We start from the raw sequence: 25,585 nt of genomic DNA, 5'->3' as shown, positions 1-25,585 counted from the left end.
AGTTAAGCGGCCTCACCCCAGATCACAGATGACATTGAACTGATCCTAATGAGGATAGACTTTTCAAAGCTATATTCATTTTACCATGAATAAATGGATTCAAGTCTTAGTTGTGGGTTTTTAATTTTCAACTTTGAATTTGCAAACCATCAAATTCCTTCAAAGCCATGGTGTGCAGAGAAGGCTCTGAGTAATGGGATTGCTTATTTTTGAAGGAAGATGCCCTTTAGCAAAGCACCAGGCTTTGAAACGTGATCAGCGAAGGGTCCAATCGGCACAGATCTCTCCCCGTGACGCTGTTTCTTGTTGAGTTCCAACCAGATTTAGTAACTCACATAATACGCAACTCTACCCTGAGGGCGTCGAGTGCATGCGGAGTAGATAATGCTATATTGTTTTAACACAGATTCTGCCAAATGAAGTACAATTTAAATTCCTGGAGCATGACGATACTTGGGTGCTGGCGGCTGTTTTTTATTTGGGAGCTGTATCTTTTTTCTGTTAATGGAGAGACTTTAAAAGAAGCAAGCTGTCTGAAAAGGTATTTAAAAAGAGCTCGGTCCAAGGTCCTGGTGGTCTATTAAAAATAAACGAATAAAAATTTAAAATAGAGCTTGGTCGCTGGAAAGGCATACATAGGACAGAGGCAAGGAGTGATGGATCTTTCTCCAACTTTAAGAGCTGGAGGAAAGGGATGGGAGCGTTGGGCAAGCGCTGGGCTTATGCCCCTGAATTCGGGCTGGAGAGTAAACTGAGTGTGTCCTGCTGAGAGGAGAGAAATGAGCGAGGCCTGCAGGGCTTTTGCGCTTGCCGGAGTGGGAGCAGAACCAGATACCACTTGGGGCTTCTTTTTACTTTTTAACACCTTCGCAGGCAGGTGGGAGAGGGCAAGGGAAGGAGGGGCAGAAACAACGAAATGGTTTTGTTCCGGGTTAGAGATGCATTTTCCAAAGAGAAAAGCGGGGCAGGTGGTTTGGAGACTTGCTCCTGCTGGGTTGGTGGCTGGATGAGCCGCTGGCCTTGGCTGAGTCACCGCGTCCTCCTGGCCTGCCCCTCCCCTTTCCCTCACCTTCGTGCAGCAGTGCTCACACTGATCAACTGCACAGGGCCGTGCTGCACTCAAGTAAGAGAACACGCCTTAGAAAGTTCTCCACAAATGCGCGGTGGCTGTGGAGGTGGCCGTGATGGTGACAGGGGTATTGGTATCTGGGCTGGCTTGTACTCTAGCCAGTTACTGTGTGTTCGTGGAAGCTTAGCGAGCTGCCCGAGAAGGCCCATCCTACCCTCACCTCATGAGCCAGAGATCTTGGGCACTTCTGGGGCATTCCTTATAACCAGTCCCCTGCCCCCAGCCAAGGTTCCCAATCCTCAGGAAAAAAAATCTGCTCAAAGCAGACCCAAAGCTTTGAAAACTTATGTGGAGCCGCCTTCCTGAATACGCTGCTGTCCTCCAGGGCCAAGCAGGCCACAGCAAGACCAGTGTGGCTCCCTTAGGCCTGGTCTAATATTGGCTGAGGCCATCCCTCCTGCTGGGCTGAGTGCTGGGGGCCTGATGGCCGGGTGTGTGCTGTCAGAGGACCCGCCACCCACACAGAGACCACCAGGGAAAAGTAAAGAGAGGCCGTCTTCCCTTGTGTGTGCTGCAACATGGCCAGTGTCGGAGAACAAGGGCTGCTTCGTCTACTAAGCCTAAGGGGTCAGGAACCGGCTCCAAGGCCGGACTGAATGCAAACTTTCACCTGTCAGCACAGATGGAGGAAGACATTAGACACGCTAGATGTGAAAGCCCCAAATAGGCCTCTACTGACTGATCCTTCTAGCACATGCAGAACTCTCCTGATTCGCTGAGACGTATGTGTACTCACTGACAGCATGAAACAGAGTGATGGACCAGAAGTGGCTTTCCAAAGGCTGTAGCAGGAGGAGCATTCTTTGCAAATACCAAGCTAGCGTTTCATTCCCCAAATATATCGAAAACGGTGTCTTTGGTAGGACCTAGAGTAGTAACATAGGTGGGCATCACTTTTGGCCAACACGTCCTCATGCCGCACTTTATACGGATGGACACGCTTCCTCCAGCCAGACTCCACCACCACCGTTTGTACACGGGGCCCTCGGGGCTTCATTAACCTGAGGCCAGGTGTGCTCAGAGCAGAAGAAATAGGAAGTCGTGTACAATGAACAGGCTCGGGGAGAGCCCATCTTCAAATGGATTGGCCTCTTTAATTAGCAGTTCTATTTCAATAAATTATTTAATACATTGAAATGTGTGTGTGTGTGTTGTACCATTCAACAGTGATCCACGAGACTGATCACATTTGTGTTTTTAGGGTTTTTTCAACCTTACTCAAACAGAGGGCACTGAGGCTCCCTCGTGGGTGGCGCTCTCTCCCCTCCTGCCAGTCTGCGAGCTGGCGGGAGCTGGCTTAGACACTCAGAAGGGAAGACAAAGGTTTTCTTATTGAAGCTTTTGGTTTTGCATTTTGCATTTTTGATTTGAGAACAATCCTGGTTCCCGCCTGCAGTAAGAGACGAAGAATGTTCCATCATTATAAACGTGGCCTGGGGCGTCCACCTCATTTAACTGGAGGATAATGAAGAGGAGTGATTTGGGACTGACTTCTTCCTCCCATAAACTAATCGTTTTCAATGGTTTGCACTTTTTTCTGTCCCCAAAGGGATTTGTTAAATGTGATATTTTCAGCAAGAAATATACTTTTTTGGGGGGGGGCGGGATGTGTTAGCCATAATGGAAATGCATAGATAAACAGAATCTGCGTTGATAGAATAAAACAGTCAGACTTTTTCTTTAAGTTGGGAAGTGAGAGAGTAGGAGAGAGGAAACAGATAGAAAAGGCTCCATCAAACATTAGATGAGTACTTCTTTGGTTTTACTTCTATTTGAACCAGCCTCCTCTTTATAAAGTTACTTTCTTAATAAGACAACATTGTACCGTGGGTCCAATCAACATTTTGAGGGAAAAATGGTCCTACTCTGGGAAAACTTCTAGAAGAAAGAGGGAAAAGAGTCACCCAAGATTCCCAAGGGACACCTGAAGAGATCTGGTGCCTGAGGCTCCCGCAGAGGACCCTCCGTTTTTTTTTTGTTGTGAGGGACCCTCAACAGCCTAGAAAGGCGGAAACCTCAATAATCAGAAGGGCTCCTGCCCCACTTCCTTCTGCTTGTTTGCTGTCTTTATTCTCTGCTCCTCCAGCCCCACAAATGGCCCACAACACGCCATCAAGCTTCCCCACCAGGCTGAGTTTCTTCACTGGGCAGGTCAGGGTGTTTTGGTGAGATTCTGTCCCGAAGCGATACCAAGGGGGACCCTGGGAGTGGCGGGCCCGACGGAGCCCACCCAGTGGCTCAGTTTCCCAGCTCAGACCTTTCCTTGTGTCTTGATGAGGGACGCAGAGGCCTTCTCCAGTCTTGGCCCAAAAGGCTTCCTTGTAGCTTTGTGATTGCTCTCGTCACCTTCAGAAGCTTCAGAGAACTAGGATTTGATGTACAAAAGTAGCGAGTTGAGGAAAGACTGAAGAGAAAGCATGCTCCAGCTGTCAGTCAACTTCGAGAGCATTAGGGCATGTTCTCAATTTAAACATTATCTGTCCCCTTCTCTTTGTATATCCAGAGTTTCCTTACACTTCCCTCAGTGCCTTCAGCTAATCCTGTTCCTGGTTTACTACACGGCACTAATAATTACGTGCACGCACTGTGACAATTGCCCATCTTCTGATACTTTATTTCCTTCTTTCTGTGGAAAATGCTATGACAGACTCTTGCCCTGTATGTGTTCTTCCTTTTGTATCCCGATCATGGACCATCAAAGAGCAAGTGTCTCAGTCTTGTGTATTTTTTCTGCCCTTACTATGTGTCGCTCGGCCCTTCTTATCTGTGCATTAGCTCATCGCTTTCTCAGTCTTCACTGGCGTCTGTTTCACCCTGTTCCCTTGGGTGTTGTGTCTACACACGTCTTTGCTGCTGGGAGAATTAGATAGTGAACTGGTGATGTCAGTCCTTTGGAGGTCGGCTTTTCTTTTTTCTTTTTTTCGAGACAGAGTCTCACTCTGTTGCCTGGGCTAGAATGCAGTGGCGTCAGCCTAGCTCACAGCAACCTCAAACTCCTGGGCTCAAGTGATCCTCCTGCCTCAGCCTCCCAAGTAGCTGGGACTAATTTTTTTCTCTTTTTAGTAGAGACGGGGTCTTGCTCTTTCCTCAGGCTGGTCTCGAACTCCTGACCTTAAGCGATCCTTCCGCCTCAGCCTCCCAGAGTGCTAGGATTCCAGGCGTGAGCCACCGTGCTGGGCCTGGAGGTTAGCTTTTCAAATGCTCAGGTATTTTTTCTAAGCCCACTTCTTTTGAAACTTCAATATATGTCCAGATCAATGATTCCCAAACTTTTTGGAATTGTAACATCCTCTCCTTATGTTTGGTTTGTATGACATCCACCTCTTTTCGTACCTTGTCTATTATTCTCCAGGAAGAAGAGAGCAACATTTTTTGTTTTTTATGAGAAACAAGTAAAAAGATTTTTCAGTTTTGAGGGGTTTTTCAGACAGTATGATACTCAGTGGTCTATTGGAAACGTGCTGGAGTGTTGCAAAAAAAGAAATCTCTGCTTTGAATCTTGGAATAAGGTCATTTTAATCTCACTTGCTATTTTTTTTATTGTGATAAAAAACACATTACATGACATCTATCCTCTTAACAAATTTTAAAGTGTACAGTACAGTATTGTTAAGTGTATGTATGTTGTCGTACAGCACAGCTCCAGAATTTTTTCATCTCACATGACTAGAACTCTACACCCATTGAAAAGCAGCTCCTCATTTCCCCCCTCTCCTAGCCTCTGACAAACGCCCTTGTATTTTCTGCTATCTGTGAGTTTGACTACTTTAGATGCCATATGCAAATAAGATCACGCAGTATTTGTCCGTCTGTGACTGGCTTATTTCTGTTAGCATAATGTCCTCCGGGTTCATCTGTGTTATAGCATAGGACAGATTAATCTCACTTACTATTTCTGAAATTGTAAATACAAGACTAACAAGAAGAAAAATCTCTTGATTCTTCTACAAGGTGTTTAATGTTACAGTTGCTCACAGTTAAGCCTTATGTTTTGGGGATCCTGGGGAGACGTAAGTTCCGATTCTTTTTTATATAATGATGAAAGTAACATAAAAGATTCTAGGATGGCAGCTACAAAGAACATGTTAAGAACAGCCCTTGAAAATATATATTATCATTGCAGACTTCTCCTTGGGACTGAGCCCTAAAGATCCCAAATTAATAAATGTCCATCCATGAGGACCCCATATAAATATGTGTTGTTTACGCTTTGTTTTGGTTTTGGCTTTTTTACCCTAACCCTTGAGGAGAGGACTTTATGACCAAAACCAAAGCAAAACAAAAAAACCCCTCATAGTCCAAAAGGAGATTATGATCATTAATTAATGGAGAACTCTAGCTGATCATGGAGAAAGTTCAAAGATGTTGTATTAGCTATTTATTGCTAGTTCAAAACTTAGTAACCTAAAACAACAATAAGTATTTATTACCTTACACAGTTTGTGTGGGTCAAAAATTTGGGGTAGAACTCATGGGGCTCTTGAGGCTGCAGTAAAGACAGCAGCAGGGACCTTGGTCACCTTCCACATTAACTCACTCACTCGGCTGTTGTTATGAGAACTTAGTTCCTCACCACATGGACCTCGCCACTGTGCTGCTTGAGCATCCTAACAACATGGCAGCTGGCTTCTCCCAGAGCAAGTAACCTAAGAAAAAGCAAGAAGGAAGCTGCAGAGCCTTTTAGGACCTTGTCTCAGAAGTCACACATTGTCCCTTCACTAGAGCAAGTCACTAAGTCCAGCACACACTCAAGGGGAGCAGAATTAAGCTCCCCCTAAAAGGGGGGAGTTTGACAAGGGGGTGGGACATCTACACAGCAGAAAGATGAACAGGACCTGGGCTAAATACTCTAGTGATGCTGGGGGACAAAGAAAGAGCGAGTGTGTGCGGTGTGAACACAAACTCACATCTGTAGTTGGTGTGTGGGCTGGGAGCAAGGGGAGCAACTGGCAGGCCAACAGGGAGGGTTGTCTGAGATCCCACCGTGGAGCAGAGAGAGGAAATGGAAGAGAGTAAGTCACTGAAACACGTGTTCCGAGATTTCCTGAGAATGAGGCCAGGGGCCCACAAGAGAAGTCATGCAGATGAGGAAAGTGTCTTTGACCAGGGCACAGTCTGGGTGCCCCAGCCCAGCCCAGGAGCTCAGCACTCCTGGAGGAAGTACGTTACACCAGTCAGAGCTCTGTTTGCGGCTGCTGAAATGGGACAGTGTCACCAGGCCCAGTGGGGATGCTCCCTCAGCTCAGGGAGCTGGCTCGGAACCCAAACTCCACATTTCTGCGGAGCGGGAGGAGGGCGCCATCTTGGAGGTCCAGCCTCTGGAGATGCCACTCAAGGGTGTTTGCCTGGTGGCATTTTCAGTACTCCATGCTTTAAGAGTGAGCTCTTTTCTCTTTTCATTGTGGAATTAGATTCCAGGGATGGCATCTGTGTTCTCTCCAGAGCCGCTTTCCAAAACTGAACTTTTGTTTGCTTCATAAATTGCCCTCCTCGCCGCCGTAGACTGAGTTTATTTGTCTTGATGGATGAATCAGGGTCCCGAGCTCGTGTCCTTTGCTCCAGTTCCCTTGGCAGAGAACACAGGAAGATAGGTTTTGCTTATGCGTGTGTTTGGAGAGGACTTTTTTTTTCTTTTTGTTTTTTCTGTCTCAGCCACAGCCCGTGGGCGAGCTGGCACCTGGGAACCTCGATGCGTGGGCTGAGGTCACACAGAGAGTTCTACCCAGTTCTGTCTGTGCTCTTCCCAAATTCCAGAGCAGGCTGCAGGTTTCCAAATCCACGGCTCAAGGGAATTGGGGGAATTACTTTCGTGGAGCCAGCCCTATCTTATTCGTCCATGTTTCATTCATGCAACTTGGAAATACTCCCACAACTAAACTGTCTGCTGACCATCTGCCTAGGAAATGGCGCCATGGATGCCTAGTGGCTTTTCTCAGTGGCTTTGTAATCTTTCTGCTTCGTACTGTTTAAACGGTAGCCAGCTGATTGAGAGCAGATCACATTTTTTCTGTGTTATTAATCAAGCGCAAGGAGATGAAGTCATGTAATTCTAATTCCTTTTCTGCCATCATCTGGGAATGAGTTTGGGCAAATATTTAACCACAAAGCCTCATCTATGAGATTTGGACAAGATGGATCTTAGGGCCCTGCAGGTCTAAAGTTCATTGGCTATACAATAATTTAAGAATAAGAAAATATTAATAGGGGAGGATTTATTGACCACAAGTGGAAAATCTCTATACGCTTTCTTGTCACCCAGACCGCTAAAGCCTGTCCCTTAGTGCGAGCTTTCTCCCTGCATTATGGAATCAGCAGTTCTTCTTTCATGTTGGGAAACATATTTAAGTTGATGTTTTTCACTTAAATCCTCATTTAAATATTTTTCACATCTTTGTATAACTGGGACTTATGCTTTGCTGGTTGTTTCTTTTAAATCTCTCCCTTCCAATCTAATGCTGTTGCTTGTCAACGTAGAGTTGCACTTCTGCACTTTTAAATAGTTGCCCCAAACTTCACACTAGTTTCTCCCACTAAAAATATCTGACTAGTGACCCTGGATTTTTGAATCTTATAAATTAACTAATAAATATTTTGCTACAGAGCCAGTGTTTATCTCTTGTCTCCTGGGTTTTATCTAAACTTTTAAATGGGATTGCTTCTTTTTTATGGATTTTTAACATATGATCTATGTTAGTATAAGTATAAAAATTTAGAATCAGCAACTCTAGCCACTTTATTGCTCTCGTTGAGTGGCTGAGTCAGGGACATAAAAAGGGCATACCTAAACGTTGACCTATTTGTACCTACGAACAGCTGAGGACCAATTTTTAAATAGGTCACAGTTAATCAAAATCCCTGCACTTTAACCTTTTCCAAATGCTAAAACGTGCCCTTGTACGAACTCTGGAGTAATAGTAGTCACAGCTAAAGATATCTGGCAAATTCCAGAGCCCCCAAAAGTCTTTTTAATAATTAATAACAAAGAAAGCCAGTTTCTTCAAAGGGTTTCTAAACTCTTGCTGTTTAAACCTTCATATGAAAATACTAAACCTGGTATGTATTTTGGTAGTGGCATTGGTTCACTCAACTACTGAGCCTTTGTTGACCACCTACTCAGTGCTTAGCCATTGGGTCACAGCAAAAACATGAGAGAGAATAGATTGGCTGGTCTTTACCAGCATTGAGGCCACAGTCTAATGGGGTCTGCTGACAGCTGTAATTGTTGTGAAAATGCTGTGATAAGGGTCAATACAGACAGCCACGTGAGAACTAAGAAGGGTGCCGGGCAAAGTGGCTCATGCCTGTAACCCTAGTACTCTGGGAGGCCAAGGCAAGAGGATCGCTTGAGGCCAGGAGTTCAAGACCAGCCTGAGCAAGAGCAAGACCCCATCTCTACAAAAGATAGAAAAATTGGTCGGGCATAGTGGCATGCACCTGTAGTCCCAGCTACTTGGGAGGCTGAGGAAGGAGGATCGCTTGAGCCCAGGAGTTTGAGGTTGCAGTGAGCTATTATGATGTCACTGTACTCTAGCCTAGGTGACAGAGCAAAACCCTGTCTCAAAAAAAAAAGGAGGCCTCCATTCTAAGTGGGGGTGGGGACAGGAATGGGGAGTGGAGGGGGGCAAGGAAGAGTCAAGGGAGGTTTGTTGAACAAAAGGTGAGGTGACTCAGCTGAGCCCTAAATGATACCTAGGAGCTAACCAGGCACTTGTGGGGAAGGGTGGGAAATGGGAGGAATGTTCTAGAAAAAGGAATGGCATGTGCAAATGTTAGGACCTAGGGAGGAGCTACAGGAAGTTCATTATGGCTAGAGCTCAGAGATCTAGAGGGATATGGCAAGAAACAAGGCTGGGAAGATACTCAGGGCCAGATCTATTTATTCCGGATTTCATAGTTTAGTAAATATATTCATTCAGGACCTTATCCCCTTTCTAGTAGTTGTAAAGTTTTTCTCAAGATGAGGATGTAAATCTAAAACATACCTAATCCCAGGGAGAAAACATTTTCACTAATATAATGATTGCTGATTCTGCCCAGGAGTGTCTACAAAGTGTTAAAATTGATTTTTAAAGTTTTCATAGGATTCCTGCCATAGAAGGTAATTTCTATGCATATGGCATCTTTGTAATGATTTGCAAGATGAAACACGAAGAATATTCTCAAATATTGATTTTCATGTTAAACATTAATTGAAAACATTAAAATCCAATGAAAAGGGCTGGAGTTCCCAGATCGTTTTATTCTAAGGTGGGAGGAGTAGGACACTAGCCATTTGGCTACAATAGAGTTAACGTCCACCCACCCAGCATTCAGTCCAAGGAGGATGATCCTGGCCTGTTGGGGGTCACAAGCCCAAATGGCTTACCCAGAACCAGTCAGATAACACCATGGACACGTTTCAGGCCAGGGTATGAAATGGTAAGCATGACCCCCGTTATGATTCCAGCAATTGTGTGACCTCTTCTCCAAAATATATTAATGCTTCCACCCTCTTGTTTTCCTTTCCATCTCAATAACTTGTGACATAACTAATCTCCTTGGCTTGACATTGAAAACTCTGCAGTTTAGTCTGGCCTCTAGGTCTCAAGATTCCATTGCCTTCTTTCCAAACAACTTGCCCTCCAGTAAAGCAAAATGAGACGGAACACCCCAGCCCTACTGGATTAGGTAGGGAGGTGCCAGAGTTGCATGGGGAAAGCTGTGGGTTTGGACTCAGAAAACCTAGATTCATGTCCTGGCCACACCACCCCCAGGCTGTGTGACCTTGCCCAGGATGCTTAACCTCAACGAACCTCAATTTCTTTATCTGTCAAAGGACTAGCTTAGCTCAGAAGCTTGTTGGGAAAATCAAAGTGGAGTCATGGGTATAAAAGCCCAATACCATTATAGAGTACTGTGGTCCCCCTTTATCCCCAGTTTCACTTTTCTCAGTTTCGGTTACCTGAGGTCAACTGTGGTCTGAAAATATTAAATGGGAAATTCCAGAAATAACAATTCTGTTTGAAATTTGAAATTGCACACTATTCTGAGTATCGTGTTGAAAACTCACACTGTCCGACTTCATCCAGCACAGGGTGTGAATTGTCCCTTTGTGCAGGTCCACACTGTAGATGTTACCGGACCGTTAGTCACTTAGTAGCCATCTGTTGTGATATCGCAGTCTCTCTTCATGATGGCCCCAAAGCACAAGAGTAGTGATGCTGGCATATTGTTATAATAGTTCACTTTATTATAGTTATGATTGTTAATCTCTTACTGTGCCTAATTTACAAATTAAACTTTATCAGAGGTATGTATGTATAGAAAAAAACATCGTATAAACCATATAGAGTTGAGTGCTAAGTGGGGTTTCAGGCATCCACTGGGGATCTTGGAAAGTATCCCTCACGGATAAGGGAGGACTATTGTATTACTGTTGTTCCTGCAAAGGTTACACCAAGCTTTCCCACATCTTTGAACATGCTGATCCCCTTACCTGAAATTTCCTTACCTACCCCCACCCACCATCTTTAACTTTTGAAAGCCCTTTTCCTCTTCCTTGAATTCAGTTCTAACTTACTCAGTAAGAATATTTTTTATAGTTGTATTTCTATCATGGGGCCAGTTTCACTCCACCTGTGTTATAATTGCTTGTCTACTTGTCTGTCTACACTTCCTGGACTGGAAATCCCTATCAGGAAGGGGTCCAACGCTACCTTCTTTCTATCTCTGAAGTCACCCAGCATAGCACTTAGTTCATGGTGGGCCCGAATGAATTGGTCCATTCCATGTTTTTACCTACTGAATGCAATACGATGCTGAAATCTGATTTCGTTAGTATTACAGTAGACCTTTCTCAACTTTTATTACCATTTTCCATAATAATTTAGCCTTAAAAAATAAATTCAACTAGGCAGTAGTCGAAGTTAGTGCTCTAATTACAGGAATGGGTATTAAAGTTGACGATGATAAGATGACATTTTTCTCTTGATAACCGCTAATTATTAGGAATTAAACCTCCGGCCATCCGAATTTTACATGATCAGTATGTTCCAGAAAGATCTGTTCTTTAATCATCTTCTGAGCATGTTACATGCCACTGGGGAAAGCTCTCTAGTGCTGACAGTGTGGAATATTTATGGAATTGTTACTCCTCATTATTATTGTGTAGGTTAAAATGCTGCTTGCTCATTTAAAAAAAAAAAAAAACTACCCAGAAACTTTCTGTGAATTGGATTATATCACTTTCAGCTCCAGAGATCATGACCCTCTGGTCTTCAGAGAGGCCAAGATCCCATGGATATGTGGGTGGAAATTTGGAGACAGGCCAGTGTCATCCTTGTCCCAAGGATCTTGTTCTTATTTTCTCTGAGTTTACTTTGTGTTTTCTTCTCTTCAAGTGTCAGTTCAACTGATTTAGGGGCTCAGAGCCCATAATCCTGCATTGCTTCTCCACCTTTTCCCCTCCTTCGCAGGCAGCTGATGCTTGTCAAAAGACATCGTCTTGATGCTTGAAGTCTCCTGGCTTAGCCGAGTTCAGAGATGCCGTCATCATCTTTGAGGCCCCCAGCTTTCTAAAGGGGTCACACATTTTGCTAAAGAGACCACCTGAGGATGTACCCAAAAGGCAGGGTCCAGGGAGAAACAAACTGCAGTGTCAGGGCCAATTTCAGGAGTATTGAGAGCATTTTCTTCCCCAGGTCTATAAAGAATGAGTTTCCTACTTTTATGTTTGGCTGCTCTGAAGAGCTGCCAAATCTGAAATCCCCCTTGTTCTACAAGGAAATTATTTTCCTTTACTTAAACAAAAGAATAAAATCTCCAAGGTTGGAGCTCGTGGTTGCTCTAGAAGGAAAACTTGCAGAGGAGAAGGGTGTCTCTACGATGGGCTCATCCAAGCTTTAGGATGCTCTCCTCACCCTCAGGATACTTTGCACGTAGTGACTCTTGTAAAGGTATAATATCCTCAACCTGAAAACCCAGTCTACCAGAGAAACCACGAAAAACCCTTTCCTTGTTTCTTTCTGCGCTGTAAAGGAATTAACAATTCAAGTAAAACAAAGACAAAACTCCAAAAAAGAAATCATTATTCACTACAGAAAAATAATCACTGCCTGACCAATAGTCAAAGTACCGAAGCAAAGATCTCTGGTCCTATACATGCCAATAAGAGCAGCATTTCCAGGCCCAGGATCCCTTTGTCTAGGGGAGCACGTCCCGTGCGCCCCATTTCTCACAGCTCACACCCAGCAAGACGGGCTCCACGTTGTCCCGCAGCCTGGTAAGAAAGTGTGACTCGCCTCACTAAGTGACTAAGTGACAAAAGTGCTTATGCAAAGTCCCCAGTTCCCACTAGATGGGTCCTCCTGTCCCACGATCAGAGACACACCCATTTCCCCGACTGCAGAGCAGTGATATTTGGCACTTCTGAGCCTCACTGAAGGATCTAGTTCATCCAAGGCTGTCCGCTGCACCCACATCTAGCACCTTCTATGCTACGAATTCCACTCAGCACTCAGAAAAATCGTCTTGTGGTGCTGGAACACACAGCCACACACATCGTAAGTACTCAAGACACACACTCAGGGAGAATCAGCCCACGAGGGGTAAGAGGAGTGTTCTGTTCCCGTTTCAGCCTTAAGCGCAGCACTAGAAAATGCAGAAAATGGGACAAGACACACTAAATCCTACTAGGAAGCTGGGAGAAAATCTGAGAATGCTGGCATAAACTAAGGACGGGGTAAATATCTGAGAGCTTTTGAGTCTCTGGACATCACAAAAGGGCACAGAAAATAGCCAGAGGGGACAAGCTGGAAGAGGGGCAAACACAGAGAAGGAACAGAGGAGCGCAGTCACGCATGGCTGGGTGACGTCTGGGGTGTCGGCCAAGGAGACAAGGCAGCTGCACCAACTAAAACCGAGACTGGAGCCTGAAGGGCAAAAGCATCACCGAGTACAAACGCCAGATGCCCACCAGGCAGGCGGCACGCCCCGCGCTCTGCCCCTTGGAGGCCCGAAGGGGGCAGTTGTCACACAGACATCCCTGTATCTCAGCCTGCTCCCGCCCTGTTGAAGCCCGGTCGAATGTGTCTTCACAGCGAGGCGGCTGGACAAGAAATGAGCAATCCCGAGGGCCCCGAGGGAGCAGGATTTTAAATAGGACCCGCAAACTCAAGACGTAGAGCCCCGTCTCTGAGCGGTGCAGTGGAGGGTAGGGATTAGGAGGGGATCAGGGTGCAAGTGGGAGCCGACTGCTCTGTTTTATGAAAATGGAAAACGGTGCAGAAGAGAACGGCTAAGACTCTGAGAACAGCAACTCGACGCTTCTGTCAAAGGGAGGGAAGGAAGACACTGCCCACTGTCCCCCACAGGACGGAAGTAATAACAACTTCAACACGCTGGTGGTGATGGGGGTGGCATCAGCTGTCTGTACCCGTCACCCAGAACCAGCGCACCGGGTTTTCTCGATTCCCCTTGAATCTTGCACCTCCTACGTGCTACTTGGTGTCTCACTCCCCCGAAACACCCAGGAACATAATTTCTGCACATCTGTCCACCTCTCCTCCTCTCTAGCTTTCCACTGTCCCGTCTTCCTTACCATCTGAGTATCTCGTACCCTAAAGCCATGTTTTAATTGAGTGCTTCTGTCTAGGGAGTTTTTAAAAAATACCTGTGTCACACCAGGTATTGGTCCAGACCAGGGAGAAGCTCTGGGCGTGCAGCCCAGGCACCGGTAGACACACCCAGATGAGGCCGGTGTGTGGCCAGGATTGGCAACCATGGAGTAAGATCCCACAAGACAGAATCGTTCGTAGAGGCCAGTACCCGGGTGGCTGGGGCTTTTCCTGTTGGCTCTGCAGGTCTGCTACCTGCTATTTCTGTAGATACCCCTTTAGGATATCTTTTCCAATCTGCATAACCTTCTGGAGACTGAGCAAATCTCTGTTTGGTAACCCCTAGTCTAGGAGGGTCACCCTATACTTTGCTGTGAAATTCCACTGGTTCTTTCTAGCCTGTCAGCTTGGCCCAAAGGATTTGCTGGGATTCCCGCAGTATAAATGTCTACCTGGGGCAAAGAGCGGTGCTGAAGGCTTGGCTAGCTCTCAGGGAGCTGAAGAACAGTAGCCTGCTACTAAAGAAGGCCCAGGGTGTTAAGCTCCCTGGCACTCCTGGGTTGTCAGGGTGGATAGGGGACAGCAGAATTGGCCCCACTGTAGTAGCCCCCAGAGCCTCCCTGGAGTTCAGGCCTCAGCCTTCTTCAGCTTTCCAAAATGTTCTAGAGTGTAGATTTAGCAAGTCCAACCTTCCCGAAGTTGAAGGCCATTTGGGAATCTGTTATCTCCTTCTCCCCAGGGGCAGGGTTCCAGGACATCTGTTTCTAACCAGACTGCCACTCTTGTCAGCCAGCACAGAGCCCGCGGATGGAGACTAGGCTTTGAGGGTTGGGGGGGCCTCCAGTCTCAGGAAGACCCCCTCTCAGGTAGGCCAGTTCAGAAAACTCCTCCTGATCCTGAGGTTGCCAGGCACTGGCCGTGTATGCAGGGGACTAGGGACGGGCAGGGACTCACAGATGAAGTGTTCTAGGGGAAACTCACTGTTTAGGCTTCTAGAAGTCTCAGAATCAGGTGTGACCATCCACATGGTTGGCAATCAGTACCCTACTGCAGAAACTTCCCCACCCAGTTCAGTGCTTGCAGGATAGGAAAAAGTGATTTAAAACTTTCATATGTTGGATTTAAGGTGAGTCACAGTCCAGACAGGACAGGCCCATGAGATGTGGACAAAAGTATTTCCAAGGCTACGTGAACATGAACAGGAGACACCCACATAACTAGGGAGTTTCCCTTCAGAAAGACACTCTTATAAAAAGTCAATTCTTCCGTGTGCTCAAACCAAATGAAACTCTAGCCCTGCTAATTTAATTTACATGGACTTAAGTCAGTCTGGTATTTTGATGGTAGTTTAGGTATTCCAACTTCCACTGGAGCTTTGCTGAATGAGGTAGCTCATCCCTGGCCATGTTACTGACACAGGCCCATGTCACCTCATCCATCAGCTCCTCCCAAAGTGAGCTCACCACCTTACACTCCTGAACTTGGTTTTATTTTATTTTATTTTTTTATGCACCCTGAACTTGGTTTTAAACCTTCATGGATTTACGGCATTAGCAGGGTTCCACCAAGGGTGACACCAGACCTGGAATCAGACCCTTGGTCAGTACTCCACTTTTTTTGTGGTAGACTCACACCAAGAAGAAGAAAAGAATATGAAAACTTCATCAAATAACAGATTTGTTTGTGGCCAGGCGTAATGGCTCATACCTGTAATCCCAGCACTTTGGGAGGCCAAGGTGGGAGGATCCCTTGAGCCCAGAAATGCGAGGTTATGGTGAGCTATGACCGCACCACTGCACTCCAGCCTGGGTGACAGAGGGAGACGCTATCTTTAAAAACAAGAACATAAAGAGATTTGTTTGCAAGCAACAAATTTCAAGAAGTGACTCTCTGTTCATGTTCCATGATCAGTTCAAATTTGTGGTTATAATTTTGAGATGTTGCAAGATTCACAGTCATCATAGGAAGACATCTGAATACTATGTCTGCTTGAGAAGAAATAGACTAATACACTCTAAGAAGACTTGCAGCATCAAAGATTGGAGCCCAAATGGGTGTCCCATTAATCCAGAGGTAACAAGGAGTCAGCCAGGGAATGTCACTCACGAGATGTGCGAGCTCTGTCACTGGGGTTGTATTGTGTTGGGCAGTCTGCTCTCAGATGGCCTGCCCCTGCAAATTAGTGGCTGGTGGCTGAGCAAGGGCCAGCTGTCCACCTCTCTGCCTTGCCCAGGGCGGGGTGAGGATGGGTTGGCAGCGAGCTGATGGAATTCCCTACTGAGAAGCTGGCGGGAAGGAAAGCCAAAGCTGTCTCCCGTCCACACACAGGAACCCGCACAGCCTTCCCAGGACGAGAATGTCAACTAGACAGCGTTTGCCTTGGCACCCCCGGCCTCCCCACTCCACATCCCTTCTCCTCTCCCCATGGGCTGCAGTGTCTCTTCATTACCCAGGTGATGCGTCAGATTCAGCACGTCTAAACCTAAACCCATCCTTTCCCCTTCTCCAATCCAGCACCTTCCTCACGATGACACCCCTGCTTCTGTTCATGGTGCAGCAGCCTCCTCCAGCCTTTGAGGCTCACGCCCTTCCCCACATCCAGTCAGTTATGGGGCCGCGTTAGTTCTTCCTGAATAATCTCTCAAGTCTTCCCCTTTCCTCTGCATTCCCATTGCTACCACCTCGAGTTAGGCCCTGATCCCTGCCGTGTCCCATCCAACTGCAAAGACCTCCAAAATCATCTCCAGAAATGCCACTTAAATCATGTCGCTCCAGCAGTCAGAGACACACTGGACCCCAAAGCCCCACCCCATCTGCCGTCGCGTGGTGCCCCCAATCCGCGTGAACCTCAGCCCCTCTCCTGTTGCACAAGCCCCTCCCCAGCCAGCCCAGTGTGCTCGCTGTTCACTGCCGGCGGGCGTTTTCCTGCCTCCACTCCTCTGCTCAGGCAGGTCCCTGCCTTTCACCTTTTTTGATAGAAATCCAACTTTTGAAATGAAAAGCAATAGCTAATACCCACTGAATGTTTGCCCCATGCCAGGTACACTGTGCTAATTGCTGTATCTTGTTTGATCTTTCTGATGATCTAATGACTTGGATATTATTATCCCATGTCACAGATAAATTAGCTGGGGGAAGTTAAAAAAAAATTGTGCAATGTTGCATAACTCAGGAGCGGCCGAGCAGAATTCCCGATTCCAAGCTCATGCTCCAGATTCACTACAATCTATTATAATACCTCCCCAGCATTTTGTTCTCAGTCTTAATGTGCTAAACCTCCCCCATCCCACCCCAATAGATTATATCGAGAAAAGAGGAAGCAGTTCTTATATGTTTTTGCCCCAGACAGCGTCTTCCAGTACCTGATCATTATAAGCTATTGGCTCTTCCTTCATACTAAAGAGTAAATGACTAACAGTAGTCAACATAGCCAGATTAATTTGCCTTAAACTAAAACCCTGACATTAAATGTGGCCTATGCTGCTCAAGATTTAGTACTTTCTTCTCCTCCCCTTGCTGTCCTCAACTGACACCCTGAGACTGTGTGCTAGATCCCACACCAGCGTTCAGCTGCTACGTCACCCCACCTCTGGAAGTTCCCTCGGCTTGCCTTGGCAGATGGCTCTGCTCTTTAATTAGCCATACAGCTACTGCTTCCCCTTCTTTAATATCAGGAAGTTCCCACTTGTTTCATCCCCTTCCCCCTGCTGGCCATAGTGCCTTCCTACTATTCTTTTCCCATTTCGTACTTTTGTTTGGTCCTTTTCCCTTTAATGCATTATCGGAATCCCATCTCCACCTAGGGAGTTTTGCCAAGTTGTCTGAACTCTTTATCTCCATATGTGGTATCTGAGATCTTTCTTAAACTCCACTTTTCTCCTTATTTGGTATGAATACACTTTCTCCGTATGAACTATTCCAGGACCCAGCATCATTAAGAATCAAGATGAGTGTCTGTTTGCTAATCTACCATAACTTGGAGAAGTGCTCATACTGCCATTAACACGGCAGTTATCTTAGCCATGTTAATAAGTACTCAGTGAGAACCATAATTTGGATACTGTAACGCAGCATGAGGAAGAAACCCTTTGTTTTTGATGTAAGGATGATTGATGATCCTAACCTCCTACCAGACCCACCCTTCTCAGTGGGATTTACTTTGAGTGATATGTGTTCAAATTCATTTGCACCCCCTGGTCATAGACTCATTGGCTGATGAGTGGGCAGTAGCCAAGAAACATCCCTTATGGCAACAGAAAGTCAGGTAGTAAAGAAAATCCTGATGAATAATCTGTCGGCTGATAAATAAGAGGTAGCTGTAACACCACTTTGGTTAGGTAGCTTGGCAATGTGTACACTGATGCGTTTTCGTGGCAGGGGCTATCTTCTCAGCTCTGTTTGGCTAATCACGTTATGTTTTTCTGAAGTTGCTGCTCCCCTTTACCCATTGCATATAGTCTGGGCTCTCCCTCCTTCCAAGAACATGAACAGCATCTGATTCCACAGCTCCTGGCTCTGTTCTGATTCCATCAGATGCTGGCGTCTTCAATTAGCCCAGCTGGGGAAAGCATTAGAGAACAGTGATGCACTAAGCTCTGTAGAACTAACTCTGGACCCGACAGGACTTCAGGAAAGAAATTAGGGGGGCCTGGAGCTGTAAACATTGTCAAAGGGAAATGAAACTTCAGACTTAGAGCATCAAATAAAGGGTTGAGCGTGGACAAGAGATGAGAGGAAAGAAGACATTGCAAGTAGGCAGGTTCATCAACGTAGGCAAAGGTTTTAGAAGAGGTGATGAGCATGTCATGGTGGGGGAGCAGGAATGCTGGGGGCAGAGAGTGAGTTTGGGTAGAAGTGAGAGAGAAGAGTGAATTGGTAGAGTAAAAATGGAAGAGCTGATGGGGGAAATGAGGAAAGCAATGAAGCAAAAAATATGTGGTTAAATATAATATTGGAGGACAGAAATTGACTATTGGGGAAAATTTAATTTTGACCATTTCCCAGGTTCAGCGGAGTATGTTCAGCTTTAAAACATGACCTCTCCTAACATCTCCTATGCAGTTATTTCAGATGAAAAAATTGGTGAACTAGATAATGGGCGATACCATTCTAAACTCTGTCTTTTTCATCCCTGGGAGAATGGACTGTGTTATGAGTCGCATACATTGCATTTAGATAGGCAAGGACATGCTGGTTTGCAAAGGTTGAGAGCTCCAGAGCCAAGCAGTGGAACCTCGGAACTTCATAGATATCAGAGATGCCACATGACTGCGCTCCAGGACACACTCATGACAGGTGCACTCACATCCAAACCCAAAGAGAACATTCTCAGACACACCCTGGTTTCTTCTTCTGTACAAATGGTTAAGTGGCTTGTCCAAGGTCTTTTGGCTATAAATCGTAGACGGGGATCCAGAGCCAAATGTTCTATCCCCAAGAGTGCTTTGTCTTTTTTTTTTTTTTAATAGTAACATGGGGAGGACATCTCAGGTCATGGCTGGGAAGTGCTTTGTGCTCTGTAAGAGACTAGGAAGTTGTTCACATACTTCTTTAACATTATCCCTGCCTGTGCTTTTTACAGGATAACGAATTTTAACTCTGTCCTCTCTACTACAGCTTTATATAAAATCAGCTTGAATGAATTGCTGGTCACATTCAAAATTAAATCCATTTCGAAGTCTTTGCCTCATGACATTTGTGTGTTTTGGGAGAACTGCCCTTCTTAGACTCTTCAGAAGCAAGAGAAGCAAGTCATAATATTCCACATTTAAATCCATCCATCTACAAAACGTCCTTTTCTGTATCTCTAGTGATATCTCAGAACGTAGCTATTTCTAGATTACAGTCCAATATTCCCAAAGTAACCCGGTAGTGTGGGGGGCATTTGTCTAGAACTTAACTAAAAGCTGCTAAGGAGGAGGACGCAGACTGAGGTGGAGATTCTGCAGGAGACTTGTAACTAATTCTAGGTCCTTCTAAGGTGACACTGATTCATGAATTCGAATTTTAGTTTTCTTCCAAGCTGAGAACTTTGTTCTTCCTTGCTACAACTCCATTTAGGATCTGGCTTTCTTCATTTCATTTTTTTCCTTCTTCTCCTTCTCCTCTATCTCCTCCCTTCCTCTTTCTTCTTCTTTCCCTTTAAGGAATGATTAAAAATACCTATTCGTGTAAGGTGTTCCAAGGACTGGGAGGGAGAAGGAGGAACCCACGGTATGATTCTTAGATCCCCTGGTGATCACTCTTATTCAAAGTATTCCTGGGTCCAGATGTTTTTGAAGAATTCTTGCTTCTCCAAGAGACTGTCGAAGGTTACTGGGCAAGAGTTGTAGAACATAGGGGAGGAAGAATATGAACTTAGAGGGCTGAGAGGGATCAAAAGAGACTGAATGAGGGTTGACTGGGTTGTGGAAGATAGAAGAGAGAAATGGGATAGCCTGATTTGGGGACAGTCCTCTGAGACAGGAAAATATGGGTGGGTGTGAGGTGAGGAAAGCTTTGGGTGGACTTTTGTTCACATCAGCCACCGGGCAGCTCTGCGGGCAGGTGGTTGCTTTCTGGAGTTGCCTGGGGAGGGGAGAGGGAGGGAGGCAGCGTGCAGTCAGTTCTTCTATGGACAGGATGTTTGCTAGACAGATGTTTGAGCAGCCTGAAGTCTTTAATAGAACAAGGGCAAGGATAAATAAATAATTGGACCTATCCTGGTATCTTTCCCTATACACTTAAAAATTCTGTGACTTGTTTTAAATGGAATCCAAACACTGAGCATGATTTAGATGGCCATGTTGTTGCCTTTGGCCTGGCCTTGAGGACTGATTTTGAGCTTTCTGTGTGGGAAAATTAGCCCAGAGTGAGCTAAAAATTCCTTTATTCTTCAAAACAGAAACAAATTCTGGATGTGCTTAGGCCTTCTTGGAAAAAAGGCAGAATGGAAAGAGTTAGAAGTTATTTGGTAAGGAGGCATTGAGTGGCATGCTCTCCTAAGGTAGAACAGAGCCATCATGAATTGAATCGCAGACAAACATGGAATTCGAGATGATTATTGGCACTGGAATTGCCTATCCAAGGAATATGTGGGAAAATGGTTCTTTAGAGTGGGCGAGAGGAGTGCGGTGTGGTCGGGGCTGCCACTAGGATCCATGAAGAGCATTTCACCATCTCTTCTCTTCCACACAAGACACCTCCCCTTGGTGTCCCTGTGGGGTCGCCATTAGATCATTCTTTCTCACTATGTATCATCACTCATCTTTCTCTAATGCTACTGTGCTCTGCCTTTATTGAGTTTCTCCCCCAAGTGAGAAACTTACCTGCGTACTCTGGGGAAATTTCCAGACCAGGTAAGGTGACGAAAAACCAAGCAGAGCTTAAAACTAAGTAGATGTCCTAGTAGGTTGCAGCTCTGAACAAAGAGAGTGGGAAGAACGCTGAAGCCCTGTGGATTCTTCCCACACGGGAAGTCAGGGGGAGGCCAACCTGCCTCCTCCCACTCTGGGAGGTCTGTCAATCATGTAAATATTACTCTAATCATTTATTGATCTGACTTTCCTTTGCAAGAGACTACATATCAAAACCAAAGGGCCATTCTACAGGTTCGCACTTCCCAGTTTAGATACTGTTTGTTAAGCTTTTCCTTGAGATAGTAAATCCAGCATTTGTTCAAGGATATTTGAAGCAGCCCAGGGTTTTTGCAAATGTTGTGTAGCAAACTTCTCCTCTGCCCTTCCACTCTGTCGCCCCAACAGGGGTCAGCAATAATGCAGAGTTCTGTGGTATGGAATCCCTGTGGAATTCCGGGGATAGCCCGGTGGCAGAATTGACAAAATCATTTATGTTCTTAGAAAAGTCCAAATGTTGACTCAGCCTATATGTGTAAGGAATTCCAAGGACTGGGAGGGAGAAAGAGGAACCCACAGTATGATTCTTAGATCCCCTGGTGATCACTCTTTTTCAAAGTATTCTTGGGTCCAAATGTTTTTAAAGAATTCTTGCTTCTCTGAGAATGTTCTGTTTCTTGGAATAATGAGAGGACTGGAGGGAGATAAGTACAATACATCTGCCCTCTATTTAGTGCTTCAGTTTTGGCACAGTTGATTTCTAAATTATACCATGGTTACTGGTGCAAGGATAGACATACAGACCAATGGAACAGAATAGAGGGTCCAGAAATAGATCCACACATACGTAGTCAATGGACTTACCACAAAGGCATTAATTATCATGTTCCAACAGGAAAAGGATGGTCTTTTCAATGAATGGTGCTGAAGTACATGGATGTCCTTTTGGGGGGGGAAATGACCTTGACCTCTACCTCACAATGTAGAAAAAAATTAATTCAATATGGGCTAAAAACCTAAATGTGAAAAGGAAACCATAAAGCTTTTAGAAGAAAATCGACCTTTATAGCTTTGAGCTAGGCAAAAATTTTCTTTTATTTTTTTTTTCCCATCATAAACTGTATCTGACAAAAATTTTCTTAAACAGGACGCAAAAAGCACTAACCGTAAAAAAGAAACTTGATAAATTAGATTATATTAAAACCAAGAATGTGTTATCTAAAACATTATGCCATGGGAAAAAATCCATAGCATGTTTTCAAGATCTCCGACAGAAAATCAGGCTGGAATTCTCCCATTAGCACTCCAGAGTCTGCCCCTGACCAGGACTGCTGACTCTGCTACTGTCCTGACTGCAGGGACATAGACGCAGGTTAAAATAAGTGGGTTTTTTTTTGCAAGGCTGAGGCACTCGGATGCTCACAATAAAACCATCTGGCATTGCTTGTGTGGTTTGGACACATGACAGGCAGCTTTGTTCCCAAGCCCCTCCAGCCCTCTGAACACTGGTCTTCTGAGAACAGTCCCTTGAGGTCCCCTGAGCTTTGAGGTCCTCCTGCCAAGTCTGTGTGTGGGAAGGAGGACAGAGCAGCACAAGGACTCTCAGAGGGGTGGACAAAAGCACTTCAAAGTCCAGCCAGATCCGGCTATGTGGCGTCCAAGCCCCTGGGGTCACAGGGCCCTGGCGAAAGCCTGGGATGGGGTGAGGCCCCGCCCTTGCAGGGTTCTGATTTGGTGCATCCAGACTAGGAAACGTCTGAGACAGAGCCAGAAGCATAAACACAGCACCGCTCCATAGGCCCCCCACGTCCATGCCTGCAGCAGAAGAGCCCAGACCCCTGGCCAGGATACATGCTTCCTACTCAGACCTGTGGTTTGGAGGGAAGGAAGCACAAAGCGTATTTGGAGCTTTCCAAATTTTGATTGTTTTGTACATTCTTACCAGAGGGAAAAACAAAAAATATCCCGAGGGATTTTAAAAAATCATCTTCTACTACTCTAGCGGGGTGGGAAAATCTTGCATACCGGGGTCATTTCCTTTCTGTTTCAAGAAATGACAGCGTGCTGGAAATAGCCCTGTTGCAAAAGGGGAGACTTCATGTCCTTTGAATGCTGATTATGCCAGAAAACTTTCCAGGCCTAAAGGGAAGGTCGTCCCTTCCCCAGGACTCTGATGCAAGATGACCCCGCAGTGGAGATATTTCACCAGGCTGGAAGATCCAAGGCAGCAGAGATTTGCAATTCAGAAGGAATAATTAACTCATTCCTCCAAGCAACTGTGCTGAGCTTCAAGTAAGGGCCAGGTGTGGCTCTGGAGTAGCACGCCGTCCCCCACGGGCAACGCGGGCTCCCAGCTCTGCGTCCCCTCCTCTGCGGACTGCCCTAGGTCTCGGAAGGTGGCTGAACCCTGCCACTCAGAATCAGCAGAATTGAAATGCTAACTAAAACGTGGGTGTACATGTCTCTTTTACCGCAGATGTTGGGGACCCAGCCCCCGAGGAGAAAGGAGCAGTTGGTGAGCACGTGCTCTCTCAGTATCTGTTGGCTTCAAAAGTGTTGTGTTTCAGAGCTGAACCAGAAATCACCCAGGGGGTCTGCTTCTAGCAGCTCCAGGGAATGTATAAAGCATTAAAGTCCTGAGATGTTCCCATAATATTTAGGCATCAGTCTCTCAGTTGATTAGACCAAGAATCAGCAAATTTTGTTCTGTAAAGGGCCAGATAATGACCCTTTTAGTGAGGACAGCCTCAGCCACAGCTGTTCTAGCAGCCTGAGATAGTCGTAAACAAATAGGCGTGGCTGTGTTCCAATAAAACTTTATTTTATGGACACTGAAACGTGAATTTCTTACACTTTGTCCACACGTCATGAAATACTATCCTTCTTTTAATTTTTTTTAACCACTTAAAAATGCAAACACCATTCTTATCTTGCAGGCCATGCAAAAACAGGTGGTGGGCCAGATTCGGCCCACGGGCCATAGTTTGCTAAGCCCAGGACCCGAGAGTCACACCGCTTTAGTAGCAGAAAGGATGCACATAGCAGATACTGATTCTGAGTCAGGACCTTCCTTCCAAAGGGAGCTGGGATACAAAGGGGAGGGGCGTGTTCCAGAATTGGAGGGGTGGGGAGGTGTCACGCTGGCCTCTCTCAGGTGGTTCCATACCTGCTGACTCTGTTTAGGCACCCCCATTTGCCAATGCCCCCTGCCAGGGAACTGGACGCAGAGAACCCTGGGAAAGAGCCCTTCCCTGGGGGTCCCTGGCCACACACTGCAGACCGTCCCTCTTCTCTCCCACCCCTGCCTCTCCAAACCTGCGCTGGGAGAAGGACCCTTGCACCATCTTCATTGACACCCAGGCCCCTTCTTTTCAAAGGTGCCCCTTCTGGTCCCCTAAGGCACACAGCACCCCGTGTTTTTCTCTTCAACCAGGCCTGATCACCTGCCTTGTCGACCTTAGATCCTAAGCTTGAGGCAACGGCTGCCATCTTGTCTGGGCGCCCAGCACATGTTCAAATATCCTCTGAGATTTTTTTTTCTTTCATTATCCAAGGAGTGGTTGTCTGTTGCCTCTCTCTTCTCCCCTCCAAAACAGAAATAATGGTAAGCCAAAGAAGAAAAACATTAAGCATTTTGAAACTAAAACGTCCCCATGCTAATAGGAAAGTCTCAGATAATACAAAACAGCTGGTCAATTAAAACTCCTTTAAGCAGGGTCTGGGGAAGAGGAAAATTTTAACGACAGATTTTTCTTCCTAATTGTTTTTGTCGGTTTGTGGAGATCATGCATTTCCAAAGGAGAGCTTAAACGTCATGCTGGTGGCATGAGGAAGCCAGTCTGGTCTTTGAAATTTGCGTCAGATAATCCTCAAAGGCGATGGCCTCATAAACATAATCAAGTATTTACTTCTCCGGATGCTGACTAATGCGGCTGCCGTGAGGGGCTGTTTAAAAGATGGCTTTGCCTTTTTTGCCCTCTCTTGCAGGTCCCTCCATAGTGACGCCCCCCAAGGACATCTGGAACGTCACTGGCGCCCAGGTGTACTTGAGCTGTGAGGTCATTGGAATCCCAACGCCTGTCCTCATCTGGAACAAGGTCAGTGGCACAGGTTTCAGGACGACATCCTGAACTGACAAGCTTCCCTTGCACTGCACGAGGACGGTACTAACATCAGAGCCTCAGCCTACTCCGCTGCCTGCCGCACCTCAAAAGGCAAGCCGTGTGGCCGTCACCTCTGCTGGGTTGACCAGACATGCAACGGTCCCTGCCCTGCTTTTGTAAGCAGGGTCCTAGCGGGGAACCTGAGAAACAGGAAGAACGATAATGCTGAACACCCAGACCCACCCTCTGAGTGTGTGTGCACGTGTGCTCGTGGGTATGTGCGTGCACGCGTGGGTGTGAGCAGGTGTGCGCCCTTAGTAGAGACGATTCAGCACAGTGGTTAAGAATGTGAGTTTCTGGCCGGATGCGGTGGCTCATACCTGTAATCCTAGCACTCTGGGAGGCCAAGGCAGGAGGATCGCTCAA

General features: G+C 46.0%; 1 protein-coding gene across 1 annotated transcript in view; it reads left to right on the top strand.

The window, feature by feature from the left end:
- The window catches only part of IGFBP7 (insulin-like growth factor binding protein 7), a 96,570-nt gene that overhangs the window by 39,049 nt on the left and 31,936 nt on the right, over nt 1-25,585 (top strand). Inside the window, exon 2 of the mRNA XM_012641113.1 lies at nt 25,044-25,153. Within this exon, the coding sequence (XP_012496567.1) occupies nt 25,044-25,153 (110 nt within the window). The remainder of the gene's footprint in view (nt 1-25,043; nt 25,154-25,585) is intronic.

Source organism: Propithecus coquereli, unplaced genomic scaffold (genome assembly GCF_000956105.1).
Source record: "Propithecus coquereli isolate 6110/MARCELLA unplaced genomic scaffold, Pcoq_1.0 Scaffold162, whole genome shotgun sequence".
Classification (NCBI taxonomy): Eukaryota; Metazoa; Chordata; class Mammalia; order Primates; family Indriidae; genus Propithecus; species Propithecus coquereli.
This window is presented reverse-complemented; position numbering and strand designations above follow the sequence as displayed.